At 38.9% G+C, this 20,510-nt stretch overlaps 2 protein-coding genes across 2 annotated transcripts; one reads left to right on the plus strand and one right to left on the minus strand.

The window, feature by feature from the left end:
- The first annotated feature begins 7,354 nt into the window (after nucleotides 1-7,354).
- On the plus strand, nucleotides 7,355-11,603 carry LOC127434886 (DNA damage-regulated autophagy modulator protein 1-like). Its single transcript, XM_051687932.1, has 7 exons — nucleotides 7,355-7,695; nucleotides 8,337-8,404; nucleotides 10,245-10,387; nucleotides 10,537-10,714; nucleotides 11,018-11,076; nucleotides 11,205-11,297; nucleotides 11,427-11,603. Exons 1-7 carry the CDS (start codon nucleotides 7,565-7,567, stop codon nucleotides 11,469-11,471), a joined length of 717 nt encoding a protein of 238 aa, XP_051543892.1. The 5' UTR covers nucleotides 7,355-7,564; the 3' UTR covers nucleotides 11,472-11,603.
- An 81-nt stretch (nucleotides 11,604-11,684) lies between these two features.
- Nucleotides 11,685-15,909, minus strand: washc3 (WASH complex subunit 3). Its single transcript, XM_051687933.1, has 7 exons — nucleotides 15,715-15,909; nucleotides 15,497-15,595; nucleotides 15,077-15,142; nucleotides 14,875-14,994; nucleotides 13,662-13,778; nucleotides 13,489-13,553; nucleotides 11,685-13,390 (listed from the first exon to the last, which is right to left on the minus strand). Exons 1-7 carry the CDS (start codon nucleotides 15,763-15,765, stop codon nucleotides 13,297-13,299), a joined length of 612 nt encoding a protein of 203 aa, XP_051543893.1. The 5' UTR covers nucleotides 15,766-15,909; the 3' UTR covers nucleotides 11,685-13,296.
- Nucleotides 15,910-20,510: the final 4,601 nt, after the last annotated feature.

The raw sequence follows: 20,510 nt of genomic DNA on the forward strand, positions 1-20,510 counted from the left end.
GCTCTACTCATGAGGTTTTTTTAGGTGGCAGACTCGCTGCTGCTCTCTAGTGATTAGGAGGAAAGGTTTTTAAAAACCATAAATTATTGTATTTTATATTTGTTTAAATTCTTTAATTTATAATATGTAATAATAATAATAATAATAATAATAATAATATCAGTTAATATTTTATTTTTTAAATTATGTATAATTTATTATTATTATTTATAATAATTATATTGTTTCTTTATCAGAATCAGAATCAGCTTTATTGCCAAGTATGCTTGCACATACAAGGAATTTGTCTTGGTGACAGGAGCTTCCAGTGTACAACAATACAAAAACAATACAAAAACAGCAGCAAGACATAGATAATAATAAAAAAAAAATTAAAAAAAACTAATTATACACATATGAACACACACACATACATACATACACACATACACATGGATACTGCAAATCTAATACATACTGTTATGTACAGTGCAAAATTAATTTTTTTTATTTTAGTTTTTTTAAGAGGAATGAAATGGCAGAAGAGGTTGGACGTGTTGAATAAATATAAAAAAGACAAAACTGTGTATTGCACATAGTTATTGCTCAAGGGAAAAAACTGTTCCTGTGCCTGACGGTTCTGGTGTTCAGAGCTCTGAAGCGTCGGCCAGAAGGCAACAGTTCAAAAAGGTTTTGGGATGGGTGAGTGGGGTCCAGAGTGATTTTTCCAGCCTTTTTCCTCACTCTAGAAGTGTATAGTTCTTGAAGGGGGGCAGGGGGCAACCAATAATCCTCTCAGCAGTCCAAACTGTCCTTTGTAGTCTTCTGATGTCTGATTTCGTAGCTGAACCAAACCAGACAGTTATTGAAGTGCAGAGGACAGACTCAATGACTGCTGAGTAAAACTGTATCAGCAGCGCCTGTGGCAGGTTGAACTTCCTCAGCTGGTGAAGGAAGTACAACCTCTGCTGGGCCTTATTCACAATGGAGTCAATGTGGGCCTCCCACTTCAGGTCCTGTGAGATGGTAGTACCCAGGAACCTGAATGACTTCACTGCTGCCACAGTGCTGTTTAGAATGGTGAGGGGGGTCAGTGTTGGGGTGTTCCTCCTAAAGTCCACAATCATCTCCACTGTTTTGAGCGTGTTCAGCTCAAGGTTGTTTTGACTGCACCAGACAGCCAGCTGTTCAACCTACTCCCTTCTGTATGCAGACTCATCGTCATCTCAGATGAGGCCGATGACAGTGGTGTTGTCTGCAAACTTCAGGAGCTTGACAGAGGGGTCCTTGGTGATGCAGTCGTTGGTGTAGAGGGAGAAGAGTAGTGGGGAGAGCACACATCCCTGGGGGGCACCAGTGCTGACTGTACAGGTGCTAGAAGTGAGTTTCCCCTATCTCACAAGCTGCTGCCTGTCTGTCAGAAAGCTGGTAATCCACTGACAGATAGACTTGGGAACAGGGAGTTGGTGTAATTTATTCTGGAATATAACTGGGATTATGGTGTTGAAAGCTGAAATGAAGTCCACAAAAAGGATCCTTGCATATGTCCCTGGTCTGTCCAGATGTTACAGGATATGATGCAATCCCATGTTGACTGCATCATCCACGGACTTGTTTGCTCGATAAGCAAATTGAAGGGGACCTAGAAAGGGTCCAGTGATATCCTTCAGGTGGGCCAAAACCAGTCTCTCAAATGAATTCATGACCACAGACGTCAGGGCGACAGGTCTGTAGTCATTAAGTACTGTGATTTTTGGTTTCTTTGGGACAGGAGTAACGATTGAGCGTTTGAAGCAGCATGGGATTTCACACTGCTCCAGTGATCTATTTTAGATCTGTGTGAAGATGGGGGCCAGCTGGTTAGCACAGGATCGAAGACACACTGGTGAGACGCCATCTGGGCCTGAAGCTTTCCTCGTCTTTTGTTTCCGAAAGACGCGGCTCACATCATGTTCAAAGATCTTAAGTGCAAGTTGAGTAGCAGGAGGGGGGAGGAGGGGGGTTGCAGGAGGTGTTGGTGTTTGTATGAAGTAAAGGTCAGAGTGGGTGTGGGGTGTGAGATTGGGCCTTTCAAATCTGCAATAGAACACATTCAGGTCGTCAGCCAGTTGTTGGTTCCCTACAGGGTTGGGGGTAGGAGTTCTGTAATTTGTGAGTTGTTTCATGCCACTCCACACTGATGCAAGGTCGTTAGCTGAAAACTTGTTTTCAGCTTCTCAGAGTATCTTCTTTTAACCACTGATTTCCTTGTACAGTGTGTTCCTGGCCTTATTGGACAAGACTTATCCCCACCCCTGTAAGCATCCTCTCTGGCCTGACGAAGCTGCCTGAGCTCTGCTGTAAACCACGGTTTGTCATTGTTGAACTTTAAATAAGTCCTAGAAGAAATGCACATATTCTCACAGAAACTGATGAAACAGTATCAGTGAGCTCGTCCAGGTCTGTGGCTGCAGCCTCAAAAACACTCCAATCCGTGCAATCGAAGCAGGCTTGTAGTTTCCGCTCTGCTTCATTGGTCCATCTCTTTACAGTCTTTACAACAGGCTTGGTTGATTTTAATTTCTGCCTGTAGGTTGGAAGAAGATGAACCAGACAGTGATCAGAGAGTCCCAAAGCTGCTCTAGGGACAGAGCGATATGCATCCTTTATTGTTGTGTAACAATGATCCAGTATGTTCCTGTCTCTAGTGGGGTATGCAATGTGCTGTTTGTATTGGGGCAGTTCATGTGTGAGATTTTCTTTGTTAAAATCCCCAAGAATAATAATAACTGAGTCTGGGTATTGTTGTTTCATGTCTGTGATTTGATCAGTCAGCTGTTGCAGTGCAGCATTCACGCACGCATTTGGTGCCATATACACACTCACCAGAATAAACGAGGAAAACTCCCGTGGCAAGTAGAACGGCTTACAGTTAATAAAGAGAGCTTCCAAATTAGGACAGCACATCCTCTTTAACGTTTTTACATCTGTACACCAACTTTCATTGATATAAAAGCATGTTCCACCGCCTCTCGTTTTCCCCCTTAACTCCGTGGTGCGATCCGCTCTGAACAGCTGGAAGCCCGGCAGATGTAACGTGCTGTCCGGAATGGTTTCACTCAGCCAGGTTTCTGTGAAGCACGAGGCAGCAGAGGTTGAAAAGTCCTTGTTTGTGCGGGTGAGGAGATGTAGTTCGTCCGTTTTGTTAGGAAGAGAGCGGAGATTCGCTAAGTGAATACTCGGCAGCGCTGTTCGTAATCCGTGCCGACAGAGTTTGACCAGCGCACCGGCTCGTCTCCCTCGCCTGCGTCTCTTGAATAGCAGAGCTGCACCTCCAACTAAAATGTCTAGCAAAACGTCTGAATATTCGAAAACCAGGAAAAGATTGTCTGGTACATGCTGTCAAATGTTCAGCAGTTCGTCTCTATTAAAACTGACTGGAAAAAGATTACTAAACATAGGACAAACAAACAAAAACTGAGGAGCTCCACATCGAGGCAGCCATCTGCAGCGCCATCATGATGAACATTCATGTTTAGTTTAACTTGTCTTATTGGAAATGTAAATGTATAATTAAAAGAAATTAAGAAATTCCGTATATAAGCACGACTGTGATTTGGCCGTGGCCTCGTACCACAGCTTGTAGTCCAAAAACCCGGAAGATAATTCGCCATGGGTTCCCTCTGGATTTTCCTATGGGTTTTATAATGGGGTTTTTGAACTTATGAGAAAAAATAAGGTCTGTGGTAAACATTACTTGACGATGCATGAACGTTTTGTTCTACAACATAAATTACACACTTTCATACCTCAAACGTGACTTTTGAAGCCCTATTGAATTACATACTTTAAAAAACACACACAGCGGCTTCAAAATTCATGTTTGAGGTATGAAAGTGTGTCATTTATGTTGTAGAACAAAACATCCACATATCATCTAGTAATGTTCACCACAGACCTTATTTTACACTCTAAAATGTTCTAAAAACCCAGAAAAATAAGCAATCTTCAGAATCTCCAGTCACTGAATGAATCAGGGAAAGAAATCAAATCAAACTGAACAAATCAGGAAAAGAAATAAAAATGAACAATGAAGTAAAATCCCCACCACTAATTTGATAAAGTGATGGAAAAGCGGAGTGATATAAACAGTGTAGTCTAATGCCTATTCACCTTCATCCTGAACGTGGAAGTGTTCCCCAATTCACAACGGAAGCATGTTTGAGCGGTCTGAATCCTAGTGGGATTGTTCCCTGAACCCCCGGCAGGCTTGGTCTGGTTTCAGACTCTTTCAGAGTCTGGTAAACCCCGGAGCTTTTCCACAATCAACTTGTGTCATCACAAACATGCACATAATGGAGAACATAAGGCGGGTCACTACATTTGTGTGGTTTTTTTTATTAATTTGGTGTCATTATCAGTGCTGGGTAGTCAGATTACATGTAATCTGGATTATGTAATGCGATTACAAAAAGTACTTTTGATTGGATTAGATTACATTTTAAAATACTTGTAATCGAATTGCAGTTACTTTTTTATAGATTACATGATTACATATTAACAAGGCAATGGCAGTAAATTGTTAATTATTATTATTATTTTTTTATGGGGGGATTTTTCCCCTTTTTCTCCCAATTTGGAATGTCCAATTCCCAATGTGCTTTTAAGTCCTTGTGGTCATGTAGTGATTTGCCTCAGTCCGAGTGGCAGAGGACGAATCCCAGTTGCCTCTGCATCTGAGACTGTCAACCCGTGCATCTTATCATGTGGCTTGTTGAGCGCGTTGCCACAGAGACATAGCACATGTGGAGGCTTCACGCCATCCACCATGGCAACCATGCTCAACTCACCATGCGCCCCACCGAGAACAAACCACATTTTAGTGACCACGAGGAGTTTACCCCATGCGACTCTACCCTCCCTAGCAACCGGGCCAATTTGGTTGCTTAGGAGACCTGGCTGGAGTCACTCAGCACGCCCTGGGATTCGAACTAGCTAGCAAACTTCAGGGGTGGTAGCCAGCATATTTTACCACTGAGCTACCCAGGCCCCCATTGTTCATAATTTATTGATAATTTTCACAATTACGATAACAAAAATCAAGTACTTTTGATTGGATTAGATTACATTTTAAAATACTCGTAATCGGATCGCAGTTACTTTTTTATAGATTACATGATTACATATTAACAAGGCAATGGCAGTAAATTGTTCATAATTTATTGATAATTTTCATATCAATCAGTATCATCATATTCTTGTGTTTTTAATTAATTTGGTGTCATTATCAGTGCTGGGTAGTAACTGAATACATGTAATCTGGATTATGTAATCAGATTACAAAAATAAAGTACTTGTAATTAGAATAGATTACATTTTAATATACTCATAATTGGACTACAGTTACTTTTTTATAGATTACTTGATAACATATTAACAAGGCAATGGCAGTAAATTGTTAATCATTTATTGATAACATTAATATCAGTATCATCATATTCTTACCCCAAAGTGCAATAGTCTCATAGATGAAGATTTTGAGCATGTGCTCCTTTTACGTTACAACAGTAAGATATGCACCTCAGCTTTGGAATAGGTGATGGACTATCAGTAAGCAGTAAGGGTTAAAAGTGATTCTGTGTTTTTAGATGAAAGCTTTGACCTATGCAACATCATTGCTGTTGATTTTATGGTCATTAATGTTTGTAATGCTGCTATTGTTCTATGCACTTAAAATTAAAATAAGTTGATGTCTCAGTGTATTGAATTATAAACTTTGGCCATGCACTGTCATTGCTGTTAGATTTTGTTTATTTAATTCATGTTATGTTCAATGCACTTTTCAAAAATGTCATAAGGAGCTCTTTTAGTTATGCTCATTTTGTTAGTAATAAAGAATGGAATACATTTTCCACTTTTATGTTAAAATGATTATCCTACTCAAATGCATGTGACATAAAATAAAATAGAATTAGGTTGAAAGTAATGCAAAAGTAATCCAAAAATAATCAGATTAGATTACTGCAAAAATGTAATCTATGAGATTATGTTACTGATTGCATTTATATATATAATCACACACATTTAAAACTATGCTTCTCTCTCCACTGCTCCTCCCCGAGAGCCCCCCAAAAATGCCAAATAGCTGCCCCATTTCCCATTAAACGAATATCAGTTCCCCAGCCTCCCCATCTCCGTGCACCACTCCCGAAATGAGGGCGCTCCAGCCGACTTCCATCCCCTTAAAACAATCTATCTGCCAATCATAATACTGGTCAGAACCCAATTTTTTATGTGTTTATCCCCTATATTGATGACCGCCCCATCGCCTAAAATACAGAGTCTGGGGCAAATGAAATTTGAGTGCCCAATACGTCACACATAAAACTCTGAACCTTCATCCAAAATTCTTGGATCTTAACACACCACCAAAAAACATGGGTTGTGTCTCCATCTTCTGATTGGCATCGCCAGCAGGTGGGTGTGTCTTTAAGACCAAGCCTTTACAATATAGAGGGGGTCCAATAGAATCTATATAAAATCTTGATACTGCATATGGCACACCCTTGCATCTCTAGATGTAGACTTGATGGTTTTTAGAATCCTAGCCCACTCTCCTTCCTCCAGTACCAAGTTTAAATCTCTCTCCCATAATCTCTTGAGAGAAGTTGAAGCTCCGTCACCCAGACTCTGAATTAACAGGGAGTAATACACTGATGCCTCATGATTACTTCCAAAAGCAGTAATCACCTCTCCCTGAGTATCTGCCGATTTAAGGGGGTTGTATGCTACTCCCAAAAATAGTACAGAGCAGGTGGCTCAGCTGTAAATACTTAAAGAATTGAGATCTGGGAATCTCAAAATGTTGAACCAAAATTTCAAAGGATCTCAACACTCCACTCTCATATAGGTCACCGAGTGTAGTAACATCTGCTAAACAACTTAGCAAGATCAGATTTACAAACATTCTAAACCGTAAACATCTTAAAGACATCTGCTGAATGTCTTATTGACATCTGAGAGGAAACATCTTATAGACGTATTGCAGATGAGCAAATCAAATAAATAAAAAAGTAAACACACATTGAATAGACATCTGTGTGATGCACAAGAGCTAGTGTCATTTCTATTGATTTTTTGGGTTCAATGGCCATTTATAAAAACTTGGCTAATATATGTTGGATTAAATAAATAAATATTGCCTATCAGAGTCCCCCTTAAAAACACTACGACAAATGGTTTATTGTATATCAACAAAGTGAAATGGAAAGACAGTCAGAGATAATAAAATAAAATAAAACCCTTTCTAATTACACACAAAAAAAGTGTAATTAGAAAGAAAGGAAGGAAGGAAGAAAGATCTGTTGTACAGCAGGCTATTAATCAATAAAATAACGAGGAAGGGAAACATACATTCACTGTAAACACGTGACAATAGCGATCCTGTTTTAAACGTCAGGTTATTGGGTATACTGTAGTTGGATCTGTAGGGAACTCGCCCGTGTTTACATACAACAGCTTAATGATATCTCATCACTGCGACTAACTTTTGTTCTTTTGTCTCCTTGAATGGTGATGCACCGATTACATTCGCCCCTCAGGCAAGATGGTTTGGTTTATGGAAGGAATGTGCTTATTACCTACTTTCCTGGTCATTTGGTCATCGATCACGTTCATTGTTTCTTATATTATCGCACTGTTACGACGAGATGTTGATGTTGTTCTTCCTTATATAAGGTATGTGGTTTATTTGTATCAGTGTGCTCAACTTTACACATCTGGATAAGAAATGCGTTCATAGCTCTTACCATACAGATAGACGAGAAAATGTTTGTAAAGTTTTAACACTGACAACAAGAACATATTTATGCATATATATGTTCCTTTATATGTTGATTGTAAAAAAGTATGGGGAGAAAATAATAAGTTTTTGCAGAGAGTTAGTTCGTTTAGTTTCGTTTTCCATTGAAATGTTGAGTGTTGGCTTGCGTTCATTAATGGGTTAGTATTCAGTACAGGGCGAGTAAGGATAAACATCCACTAGATGCCCTGAAAGAAGGTAACCCGTAGTAAATATCCACTGACCACTCGCAATTTAACCTGTCTCACCTTGCTGTAGATAAAGCAGCTATTCTAGGTGATGAATAGGTGTACTTGACAAAAGAGCTCTCATTATAGTGCATACTACACCCTGCATTATACATCAATATTAGGCCTATTATACTGTAAAACATGTCAAAGTATCTTGTACACCTAGAAGTTATTGTTGCAAAGGGCACACACTTTTGTGTGTGCATGCAACTTATTTTGAAGACAAAACTTATGATTATTTCACATGTTGAAATGTCTGTGAAAATCAGTTTTTATCTTTTTATCAGCGATACAGGGGCCACCCCTCCTGAGAGCTGTGTGTTTGGATTCATGTCGACAATCACTGCCTTTGCAGGTAGGACTCTGAATAATTTCAAAAAACAGCATACTCATTTTTCAGTCAAACAGGATTTCAAAAGAAGTGTAAATCCCCAAGTAGCTCCTTACTGTTACCTAGTGTCGCAACCCTTTTGGAAATTTCACAATTGGTGAATTGAAATCGACTGCACACTGCTTGGGTTTGACATGTGAGCGGACAGCACTGGGAATGTCTCGAGTGGACTTTTATTTAGCAACTATGGGATCTCTGTGATTATAGTCTCACTTCTCTTTCTGTTGAAAACGAAAATAGTAATTTTCTCATCTGTGACATGCAGCTGGAGTTCAGTGTGTTACAATCCAGAAACACAGGCAGTGCAGAATTTTAGATAAAACCTCAGACACCAGCTGAAGAAATGAAACCGAATATCAAATCCCGTGTGACCTTTACATTCCTTCATTTATTCTGGATAGTTACATTTTTCATTTAAAAATTGTCCATGCATTAGCAGGATGATCAGTGCAACAATACCTTGGTAACTGTGCATTGCTTTTTAGTCCACATACTGTATAGACACTCAGGGCCGTAGCAACTAATTCTGGGCCTCTTACCTATTAAAGTAATACAGTTTCGAATTTGTCATGCCGTACCTTTGGGCCCCTAGAATTGTTCCTGCCTTTCACCCCACTAGCTACGGCCCTGTATACACTGAAAAAGGGAAAGCAGCTCTGTTTAAATTACTAAACCAGAACACTTAAATCAATTTAATACATTTATGTTTAACATGAGAACATAATTATATTGCGTTTAGTCCACGTTAGATTCAACACATGAACTTCCATATCAGTATACACTCACCGGCCTCTTTATTAGGTACACCTGTACATCTACTTATTCATGCGATTATCTAATCAGCCATCAGAATGTGATATGATCGCATTGCTATGAAATGTTCAAATGGATTCAGACTTCTAATGGATGGTGTTCACTCAAAGTGATTTTTACTGAATGCTCAGTTAACTTATTTAAAATAAGCTAATGCAACATTTCTTGAGCATTTGGTCTCAACTTGATTTCATTGTGCACAATCCATCAATGTTCAGTTAATCCAATTGTGTTGGGACAATGCGAACAATATTTGTTGCATCAATGTTTTGCTGAAGCCGGGCAAGGGATTTCCAGTTCCCAGCATGCATTGTTTGGAAACTGGATTGGGAGAGTACATTTTAAAATGAAGTGTTATTTCAATGTATTTCTATGCTAAATCAAATCAAATGGGAGACTTGTTAAGGTTTCATGTTCTGTTATGTTGGGATTTAGAGAAGTTTTTTGGAGGTTACCATTGTGGAGAAGAGATGGAGCTAATTGTTAGGTCGAGGTTGGGTACATTAGGATTGGAAAATTAGTGTGAATTGCTTTTCTCATGAAGCAAATACTGAGGATCAACAGTATAATGACTGATTGGGGACATGCAAACTTTCAGCAGCACCAAACTTGTTATAGTAACAAGTTGCAAGGTTCAATAGAGTTATTAGAGCAGATCATATTTTAAGTTAGGTTAATTCAATTAATTTAGATTTTTGCTACACAGTTCATTTAGGTTTTAGCTACACAAATTATTTGAGCAGAGCCTACATTTTAATTCCATATCAAAGAAACTCATTTTCATTGTGTGGAACCAATGTCCACAATTGAATTAAGCTAAAGCAACAATTATTTATTATTATTATTTATTTTTTTTTTTCAGTTTACAATTTTCCAACCAATGGCAGATGAGAGAAGTGTTCGGGAAACCTGTTACAATTTCATTAGCAGTTCTATTTGGTGGTGCAAAACGTATACACTTTAATTCTATATATATTTATTTGTTTTTCAGCATTTGCCACCATGTATGCTGAATATAAGTTTGTAGAGAGAGTACATGAGAGAACAGGTAGCATGTCCCTCTGTCTGAACAAGGCTTCTTTTGGTTTTGGCATAATCTCATGTGTCGGCATGTGTTTTGTGGCTACATTTCAGGTACGTCTAGTTAATGCCTTTCATGTTTATTATGCTTAAAGAGGAATTTAAAAAAGTTCATGTGTGTGTGTCTTATTAAACAAGAATTCTTAGTAAACATTTCACGGCAAACAAATAAATTCCATTGTGACTGTGATGTTGTGTTTTAGGAGACAACAGTGATGGCCGTCCATGATTTTGGGGCTTTACTATTCTTCATTTCTGGGGTTATATACACTGTCCTTCAGAGCGTGATATCATACCGTGCTCATCCTTATGGATCTTCAAAGTGCATGTGTCATTTCCGCACATTCTTTGCTGTACTGGCCTTCCTGGCAGTATTTCCCAGTATCCTTTTTGAATACAGTTAAAGGGATAATTCACCTAAAAATTTTAATAATTTAATTTGCTCATCCCCATGTTGTTCCAAACCAATTTAACTTTCTTTTTTCCTGTGGAACACAAAAGGAGATGTTAGGCATTTAGTCACCATTTACTTTCAATGCATCTATTTTTTCCATAAAATGAAAGTGAATGGTGAGCCTGTCATTCTGCCTAACGTCTCCTGAACATTTCCTGTTAAAAATAACATATTTCCTGTGAACACTTTTATCATTGATACTGTAGATTTCATTTAACATCTCCAACCAGCCATTTTCTGCGCAGTTTCTGTTGGAACAAGCAAACTTCACTGGAACACTGATGATAAGGTAGAACTTATGTTTTTGTTAATGCCCACTAACCAAACATTTAAACACTAAAACCAGAGGACATAACTATAAGAGCAGTATATAGGCATGTTTAAACTTGCTTGATTTTTTATTTCCTGCTTCTGAAGGATTACACACTTCATATTGTTAGTGTTGCGTGTGAATGGATCACTACCTTCAGTTTCATTTTCTTCTTCTTGACATACATCCAAGAGTTCAAGGTGTGTACATCAAACATATTCGTTTTTTGTTTTTTTACATTTCAGATATTTTTAATCAGAATTACATTCATTTTACTGTAATTAGAATTAGTGCCACATCTCACATGATCCTTTCTCTTATTCCTGCAGCAATTCACTCTGAAACTGACTGTTAATTTAATGGAGTATTCGTGACCAACATCATACTGTGTTATAGAATGAATTATGGTGCATTTTTAAAGGGATAGTTCACCCAAAAATGAAAGTTCTCTCATCATTTGCTCACCCTCATGCCATCCCAGATGTGTATGACTTTCTTTCTTCTGCAGAACACAAAGATTTTTAGAAGAATATTTAAGCTCTGTAGGTCCATACAATGCAAGTGAATGGTGACCAGAACTTTAAAGGTCCAAAAAGCACAAAAAGGCAGCATAAAACAAGTTCATAAGTCTCCAGTGGTTAAATCCATGTCTTCAGAAGCGATATGACAGGTGTGGATTTATTTTATGCTGCCTTTATGTGCTTTTTGGACCTTTAAAGTTTTAGTCACCATTCACTTGTATTGTATGGACCTACAGAGCTGAAATATTCTTCTAAAAATCTTGGTTTGTGTTCAAAAGAAAGAAAGTCATACACATCTGGGATGGCATGAGGGTGAGTGGATAACAGAATTTACATTTTTGGTTACTTTCCCTTTAACAGAATTATATTTTTTTTACAACTTACTACCTTTTCAAACTTTGAAAGGCCTGACAATGTACTGTGTAATTTGCAGTGTATATTTTTGTAGCTTGATCTTTAATCAGTTGATTTTTTGATTAAATCTTGGTTTTGCAAAGATGCACAAAACATGTACTTGAAATGTAATACACGCTAACCATTTGAGGCCAAGAAATTTAGAAAGCTGCTTGATAATTATTTTCATTCATTAAGTATTTAATAATCAATCAAGACAAAAATAAAATTGAGGACATTCAAATGTCTCACATATATGTTTGCATTTATTACTGTACTACAGAGTAAACCAATCTCCTGTTAAAGTTTTTATGTTGTGCAATGTTGATGATATTTGTTTAACCTTGTAAATATAACGCAGCTGAGAGTGAACCACGGGAGTGTTTTACCCTCCCACTTTACTCAATGCAATTTGAATGTATGTCAGTTGCTTGCAGTGTGCTCTTGCAAAATGTGTGTCTGTTTTTGTGAAATAAAAGCAAATGATGGTGATGTCATAACTGAACAGTCTAGAGGACTGACGATTGCTTCCACTGATTGGAATGGTGGTGTATATTTAAAGTAATTTCATTGCATTGAACTCATCTATGACATAATGATATTTTAAAAAGTTACATTTGAAAAAGGCAGTGTAAGCAAATCTGTAGCTGTGCTACACGATCAGTACTGAAACTCACAAATGTGTGTAATCTGTGTAATTTGTGTTAGTGATATTAATCAAATCTGCTTCAGTGGCAATGTAAGATGAATTTACAAAAATCAAAACCTAATCCCATATGAAATATGAATATTGAACACTGAATTACACTTCTCAAATCAACTTCCTAACATAGTTACTAAGCTGCTTGTGTCTATTTATTAAAAAATAAAATAAAAAAAGAAGTCACTGACATCATTTATTGTTATTAGATTAACATTTTATGCAAGTAACATGTCAGGCAAAAGATGTTCATATTAATAAATGTAGCACTTAAGCAGATTTAAATGGACTAATTATAAAATAATCATGAATCAATCTCACCCAGTGAGCAGCTGCCTTTAGAAACCACCACTATCAGGGGCGGCATGTCTGGTACGCTCTCTCTGAGATGTAACACATCCATAATGTAGTACCATCACTACAGTGTCACTGCATTGATTAACCCAATCACACTCACTCCATCTAATGATGGCAGCTTGTCTGTCCCATGCAAGGACTTTTACGTGCATTTACCCTGCTTTGAGATGAGCAATGTAAATAACGGCCTGTCCAATACAAAGTTCATTAGTCAAGGGGTGGGACCAATCAGTCGCTAAAGGACGATTCGCTGCCTGAGCTGTCATCATCTTGCTCATCTGCCCCTTTTTTGGCACCGTCTGGAACAGGTGCATCAGGGGTACTAGAGGATACACAAAAAGCAAATAATTCAGCTACAACACAAATTGCATTAGTCACACAAACAGTGACAGAAACAAATAATGTAATATAAACACTTACTCGAGCAAACTGGGGTCCAAACCCTCCATTACCATCTTATTTTTAATAGCCATTACTGGAACACCCTGTGTAACAAAGCAAGATATTACATTTTTTTGTACATTTCAACATGGCACAACCAGGGCAACGGGTTACCTATTTTAGAAGAAAAATAACAGAAAAAAAACACGTACCACTTGCACCATTTTCAGATATCTGGCATATCGTGGGTCTTTGGCTACAGTCATCATATTTTCCAATGGGGCCTCAGCTTTCGGCTCCAGTGGGGCCCTCTGTGCTTGTGGAATTGCCTGAAAGGTTGATTTAGTAATGTCAATTGATAACATAAGATTGATTGTGAAGGACTTCCATATCAGTATACACTCACCGGCCACTTTATTAGGTACACCAGTACATCTACATATTCACGCAATTATCTAATCAGCCAATCATGTGGCAGCAGTGCAGTGCATAAAATCATGCAGATACGGGTCAGGAGCTTCAGTTAATGTTCACATCAACCATCAGAATGGGGAAAAAATGTGATCTCAGTGATTACAAGCGTGGCATGATTGTTAGTGCCTGACGGACTGGTTTGAGTATTTCTGAACGTATTGCTGAGGTACACAAATGGTAGGCCCACTAAAGCCTCAGTTTTCTGTTCTTGGCTGACAGTAGTGGTACCCGGAGGGGTCTTTTGCTGTTGTAGACAATCCGCCTCCATGTTCGACATGTTGTGCATTCAAAAATGCTTCTCTGCATAGCACTGTTGTAACGTGTTTATTTGGGTTACTGTCACCTTCCTGTCAGCTTGGACCGGTCTGGCCATTCTCCTCTGACCTCTGTTATTAACAAGCCATTTTCGCCTACAGAACTGCTGAGTAAATTCTAGAGGCTGTTGTGCGTGAAAATCCCAGGAGATCAGCAGTTACAGAAATACTCAACCAGCCTGTCTGGCACCAACAATCATACCATGGTCCAATCACTGAGATCACATTTTTTCCCCATTCTGATGGTTGATGTGAACATTAACTGAAGGTCCTGACCTGTATCTGCATGATTTCATGCATTGCACTGCTGCCACACGATTGGCTGATTAGATAATCGCATGAATAAGTAGGTGTACAGGTGTTCCTAATAAAGTGGCCGATGAGTGTATGTAATACATCTATATTGCATCAGCATTTTAAACCCAAATCTCATTTCTACTGTCAAATATTGTTGTATAATGATGACTAAACTGCATAACTGACCATTGTTCCAGGCAAATAAATTTCCTACATGGCAAGAAAATCAACTGATTTCAACTAAAATAATTATTTCATGCCTAGTTATTATAGTTAGGGTTTATTTAGTGATGAAGCTACATATACATTATCTCTATGCATATTTCAATATAGCGGTTACCTCAGGAGAGGGACCCGTGGAGACTGTGGCATGACTGCCATCCACTGCTGGACCATTCGTTTCTGCAGACGGTCTTACTCCATCCACTGTCACTTCTTCCAAACCAGGAATAGAAGCCAACTGCAAGTTAATGCACCAATTTTTCATGTGAGATTATGAGTTCATGAAGTAATGCAGGTATGGAGGTCCCTGAGAAAGTTACCTTTGCTTCCAAAATGCTGAGCGTGGTCTCAATTTGCTGGATCCGTAGCGATACTGTAGCCAGTTTCTGTGAAAACAGACTCTGTCAGGTCATTGACTTAGAATTTTTATTTATTTCTCACAGAATTGCAATATTTTTATAGGACTGATTTTTTTTTATTTTTTTTATTATTAAAGCAATAAAAAATGGATAATATTTGACCGATGCATAATTGTTTTTATTTTGATAGCCCTAAATAATTATTTTATTTTATTTTGTATTAATATATTTTGTTTGTATTGAACTTTGAACATGTTAAACATACTTGTTGTATAAAAAAAATAAAAAATAAAAATAAAATACACCGGAGGGAAAAAAGACAGCTGTAGGAAATGTATAACATGGTAAAGAGGGGAATGATGTGATGGCAGGTGAGCATACCTCCTCACATACAGTGGAAAACCGGTTCAGGAATCTGACCGTATGAACTATGAACTGGTTGAGGAAAGCCACGATTCTGCGCTGTTGAATGGCTGGAACCTTAAAACGAACGTATAATGTTTCAAATTAAAGATCAGCTGATTCATGCATATCTGTGAAGCTCAAGAGATGTGCGTGTGTCATGTGAGCTGCGGCTGATCTTGCGATATTAAACACACCTTTGTGAGATCGATACCAGATCCCACTATGGGTAACCCGTCCTCGTCCATGTCAACCGCTTTGCTGTGTTTTAATTTCCCCAGACGCAGATATTCTTACGGTTTAAATGTATTATATGACTCGGCACTGCGAAACAAATGCATCGTTGTGATGTGAAAATAAATCCTCACGTGACTTCAGTAAGACTTGCAGCTCTTCCGCGTTTTCAACATAATAAAAGTCCTCATTCGTTCAGACACAAAAATGAAGCGTTTCAAACACACACACACACACACACACACACACACACACTACATTGCCAAAAGTATTCGCTCACCTGCCTTTAGACGCATATGAACTTAAGTGACATCCCATTCTTAATCCATAGGGTTTAATATGACGTCAGCCCACCCTTTGCAGCTATAACAGCTTCAACTATTCTGGGAAGGCTTTCCACAAGGTTTAGGAGTGTGTTTATGGGAATTTTTGACCATTCTTCCAGAAGCGCATTTGTGAGGTCAGACACTGATGTTGGACGAGAAGGCCTGGCTCACAGTCTTTGCTCTAATTCATCCCAAAGGTGCTCTATTGGGTTGAGGTCAGGACTCTGTGCAGGCCAGTCAAGTTCTTCCACACCAAACTCGCTCATCCATGTCTTTATGGACCTTGCTTTGTGCACTGGTGCGCAGTCATGTTGGAACAGAAAGGGGCCATCCCCAAAATGTTCCCACCATGTTAGGAACATGGAATTGTCCAAAATCTCTTGGTATGCTGAAGCATTCAGGAGTTCCTTTCACTGGAACTAAGGGCCCAAGACCAGCTCCTGAAAAACAACCCCACACCATAATCCCTCCTCCACCAAACTTCACAATTGGCACAGTGCAGTCAGACAAGTACCGTTCTCCTGGCAACCGCCAAACCCAGACTCGTCCATCAGATTGCCAGATGGAGAAGCGTGATTCGTCACTCCAGAGAACGCGTCTCCACTGCTCTAGAGTCCAGTGGTGGCGTGCTTTACACCACTGTATCTGACGCTTTGCATTGCACTTGGTGATGTATGGCTTGGATGCAGCTGCTCGGCCATGGAAACCCATTCCATGAAGCTCTCTACGCACTGTTCTTGAGCTAATCTGAAGGCCACATGAACTTTGGAGGTCTGTAGCGATTGACTCTGCAGAAAGTTGGCGACCTCTGCGCACTATGCGCCTCAGCATCCGCTGACCCCGCTCTGTCATTTCACGTGGCCTACCACTTCGTGGCTGAGTTGCTGTCATTCCCAATCGCTTCCACTTTGTTATAATACCACTGACAGTTGACTGTGGAATATTTAGTAGTGAGGAAATTTCAGGACTGGACTTGTTGCACAGGTGGCATCCAATCACAGTACCACACTGGAATTCACTGAGCTCCTGAGAGCGGCCCATTCTTTCACAAATGTTTGTAGAAGCAGTCTGCATGCCAAGGTGCTTCATTTTATACACCTGTGGCCATGGAAGTGATTGGAACACCTGAATTCAATTATTTGGATGGGTGAGCGAATACTTTTGGCAATATAGTGTATATATATATACACAGGTGCATCTCAATAAATTAGAATGTCGTGGAAAAGTTCATTTATTTCAGTAATTCAACTCAAATTGTGAAACTCGTGTATTAAATAAATTCAATGCACACAGACTGAAGTAGTTTAAGTCTTTGGTTCTTTTAATTGTGATGATTTTGGCTCACATTTAACAAAAACCCACCAATTCACTATCTCAATAAATTAGAATACATCATAAGACCAATAAAAAAAACATTTTTAGTGAATTGTTGGCCTTCTGGAAAGTATGTTCATTTACTGTATATGTACTCAATACTTGGTAGGGGCTCCTTTTGCTTTAATTACTGCCTCAATTCGGCATGGCATGGAGGTGATCAGTTTGTGGCACTGCTGTGGTGGTATGGAAGCCCAGGTTTCTTTGACAGTGGCCTTCAGCTCATCTGCATTTTTTGGTCTCTTGTTTCTCATTTTCCTCTTGACAATACCCCATAGATTCTCTATGGGGTTCAGGTCTGGTGAGTTTGCTGGCCAGTCAAGCACACCAACACCATGGTCATTTAACCAACTTTTGGTGCTTTTGGCAGTGTGGGCAGGTGCCAAATCCTGCTGGAAAATGAAATCAGCATCTTTAAAAAGCTGGTCAGCAGAAGGAAGCATGAAGTGCTCCAAAATGTCTTGGTAAACGGGTGCAGTGACTTTGGTTTTCAAAAAACACAATGGACCAACACCAGCAGATGACATTGCACCCCAAATCGTCACAGACTGTGGAAACTTAACACTGGACTTCAAGCAACTTGGGCTATGAGCTTCTCCACCCTTCCTCCAGACTCTAGGACCTTGGTTTCCAAATGAAATACAAAACTTGCTCTCATCTGAAAAGAGGACTTTGGAACACTGGGCAACAGTCCAGTTCTTCTTCTCCTTAGCCCAGGTAAGATGCCTCTGACATTGTCTGTGGTTCAGGAGTGGCTTAACAAGAGGAATACGACAACTGTAGCCAAATTCCTTGACATGTCTGTGTGTGGTGGCTCTTGATGCCTTGACCCCAGCCTCAGTCCATTCCTTGTGAAGTTCACCCAAATTCTTGAATCGATTTTGCTGGACAATCATAAGGCTGCGGTTCTCTCGGTTGGTTGTGCATCTTTTTCTTCAACACTTTTTCCTTCCACTCAACATTCTGTTAACATGCTTGGATACAGCACTCTGTGAACAGCCAGCTTCTTTGGCAATGAATGTTTGTGGCTTACCCTCCTTGTGAAGGGTGTCAATGATTGTCTTCTGGACAACTGTCAGATCAGCAGTCTTCCCCATGATTGTGTAGCCTAGTGAACCAAACTGAGAGACCATTTTGAAGGCTCAGGAAACATTTGCAGGTGTTTTGAGTTGATTAGCTGATTGGCATGTCAAAATATTCTAATTTTTTGAGATAGTGAATTGGTGGGTTTTTGTTAAATGTGAGCCAAAATCATCACAATTAAAAGAACCAAAGACTTAAACTACTTCAGTCTGTGTGCGTTGAATTTATTTAATACACGAGTTGCACAATTTGAGTTGAATTGCTGAAATAAATGAACTTTTCCATGACATTCTAATTTATTGAGATGCACCTGTATATATTCATACAACTTTGAAAAAAAAAAAAAGAAATAAGAGACCACTGCAAAATTATCAGTTTCTCTGGATTTACTATTTATAGGTATGTTTGAGTAAAATGAACATTTTTGTTTAATTCTCTAAAAGTAATGACAACATTTCTCCCAAATTACAAATGAAAATATTGTCATTTAGAGCATTTATTTGCAGAAAATGACAACTGGTGCAAAAATTCAAGCAGCTCGGCTTTGTTTGATGGCTTGTGGCCATCCATCTTCCTCTTGATCACATTCCAGAGGTTTTCAGTGGGGTTCAGGTCTGGAGATTGGACTGGCCAGGACAGGGTCTTGATCCGGTGGTCCTTCATCCACACCTTGATTGACCTGGCTGTGTGGCATGGAGCACTGTCCACCAAATTTCACAGTGGGTGTGAGACACTGTGGCTTGAAGGCCTCTCCAGGTCTCCATCTAACCATTAGACGACCAGGTGGAGGATCTGTGATGATCTGGGATTGCTTCAGCAAGGCTGGAATCAGGCAGATTCGTCATTGTGAAGGATGCATGAATCAAGACCCTGTCATGGCCAGCCCATTCTCCAGACCTGAACCCCATTGATACTCTCTTGAATGTGATCAAGACGAAGATGGATGGTCACAAGCCATCAAACAAAGCCGAGCAGCTTAAGTTACCCAACAGCAATGTGAAAGACTGGCGGAGAGCATGCCAAGACGCAGAAAGCTGTGATTGGAAATCAGGGTTATTCCACCAAATACTGATTTCTGAACTCTCCCTAAGTTAAAACATTGTGTTGTTTTGTTTATAAATGAATATGAACTGGTTTTCATTGCATTAATCGAGGTCTGAAAACTCTGCATCTTTTGTTGTTATTTTGACCAGTTGTCATTTTCTGCAAATAAATGCTCTAAATGACAATATTTTTAATTGTAATTTGGGAGAAATGTTGTCAGTACTTCATAGAATAAAACAAAATGTTAATTTTACTCAAACACATAACTATAAATAGTAAATCCAGAGAAACTGATAATTTTGCAATGGTCTCTTATTCTTTTCCAAATTTGTGTACACACACACACACACACACACACATATATATATATATATATAAGGCTGGCACCAGGATGTCTACAACCAAAAGGCGCCATTTCCGGTAAAAGTCAAAGAACTCTGCGAGAATCAACGTCATAGAACTCTCTCACAAAATCTGAAATCTACACCTGAATATCACCACAGTGTGATAAATTGCAAATCACCTTGCAATGTGTAAAAATATAACAAATACCATGAAAACAAAGAATGCAACCGTATGTGTTTGTTATCATTTAAGAGGTATAATGTTTATTTCACGTGTTTATTTTTCGTTTCCTTTTTAACATGTTAAATAAAATGTATTGTATCATGTATAAAACCACATATTTAACATACCATGTTTTACCTGGACTAGATGTCTTCTTAAGCATTCCGAAATATGGTTTCTCAGGGAATGCTATGTTAAGAAAGTGCAGCTGCTCTGTAAATGCAAACATCTGAAAAATGTCAGATGTTGGATTTTAGCTACAAAGCAGAATAACTTGCCAAGTCCCACCATAGACCAAAAATAAGGACATTCATACCAGCAGAGAACTCACGCCACTGTATTATCACACAAGAGAAAACGCTGAG

This window comes from Myxocyprinus asiaticus, chromosome 45, assembly GCF_019703515.2.
Source record: "Myxocyprinus asiaticus isolate MX2 ecotype Aquarium Trade chromosome 45, UBuf_Myxa_2, whole genome shotgun sequence".
Classification (NCBI taxonomy): domain Eukaryota; kingdom Metazoa; phylum Chordata; class Actinopteri; order Cypriniformes; family Catostomidae; genus Myxocyprinus; species Myxocyprinus asiaticus.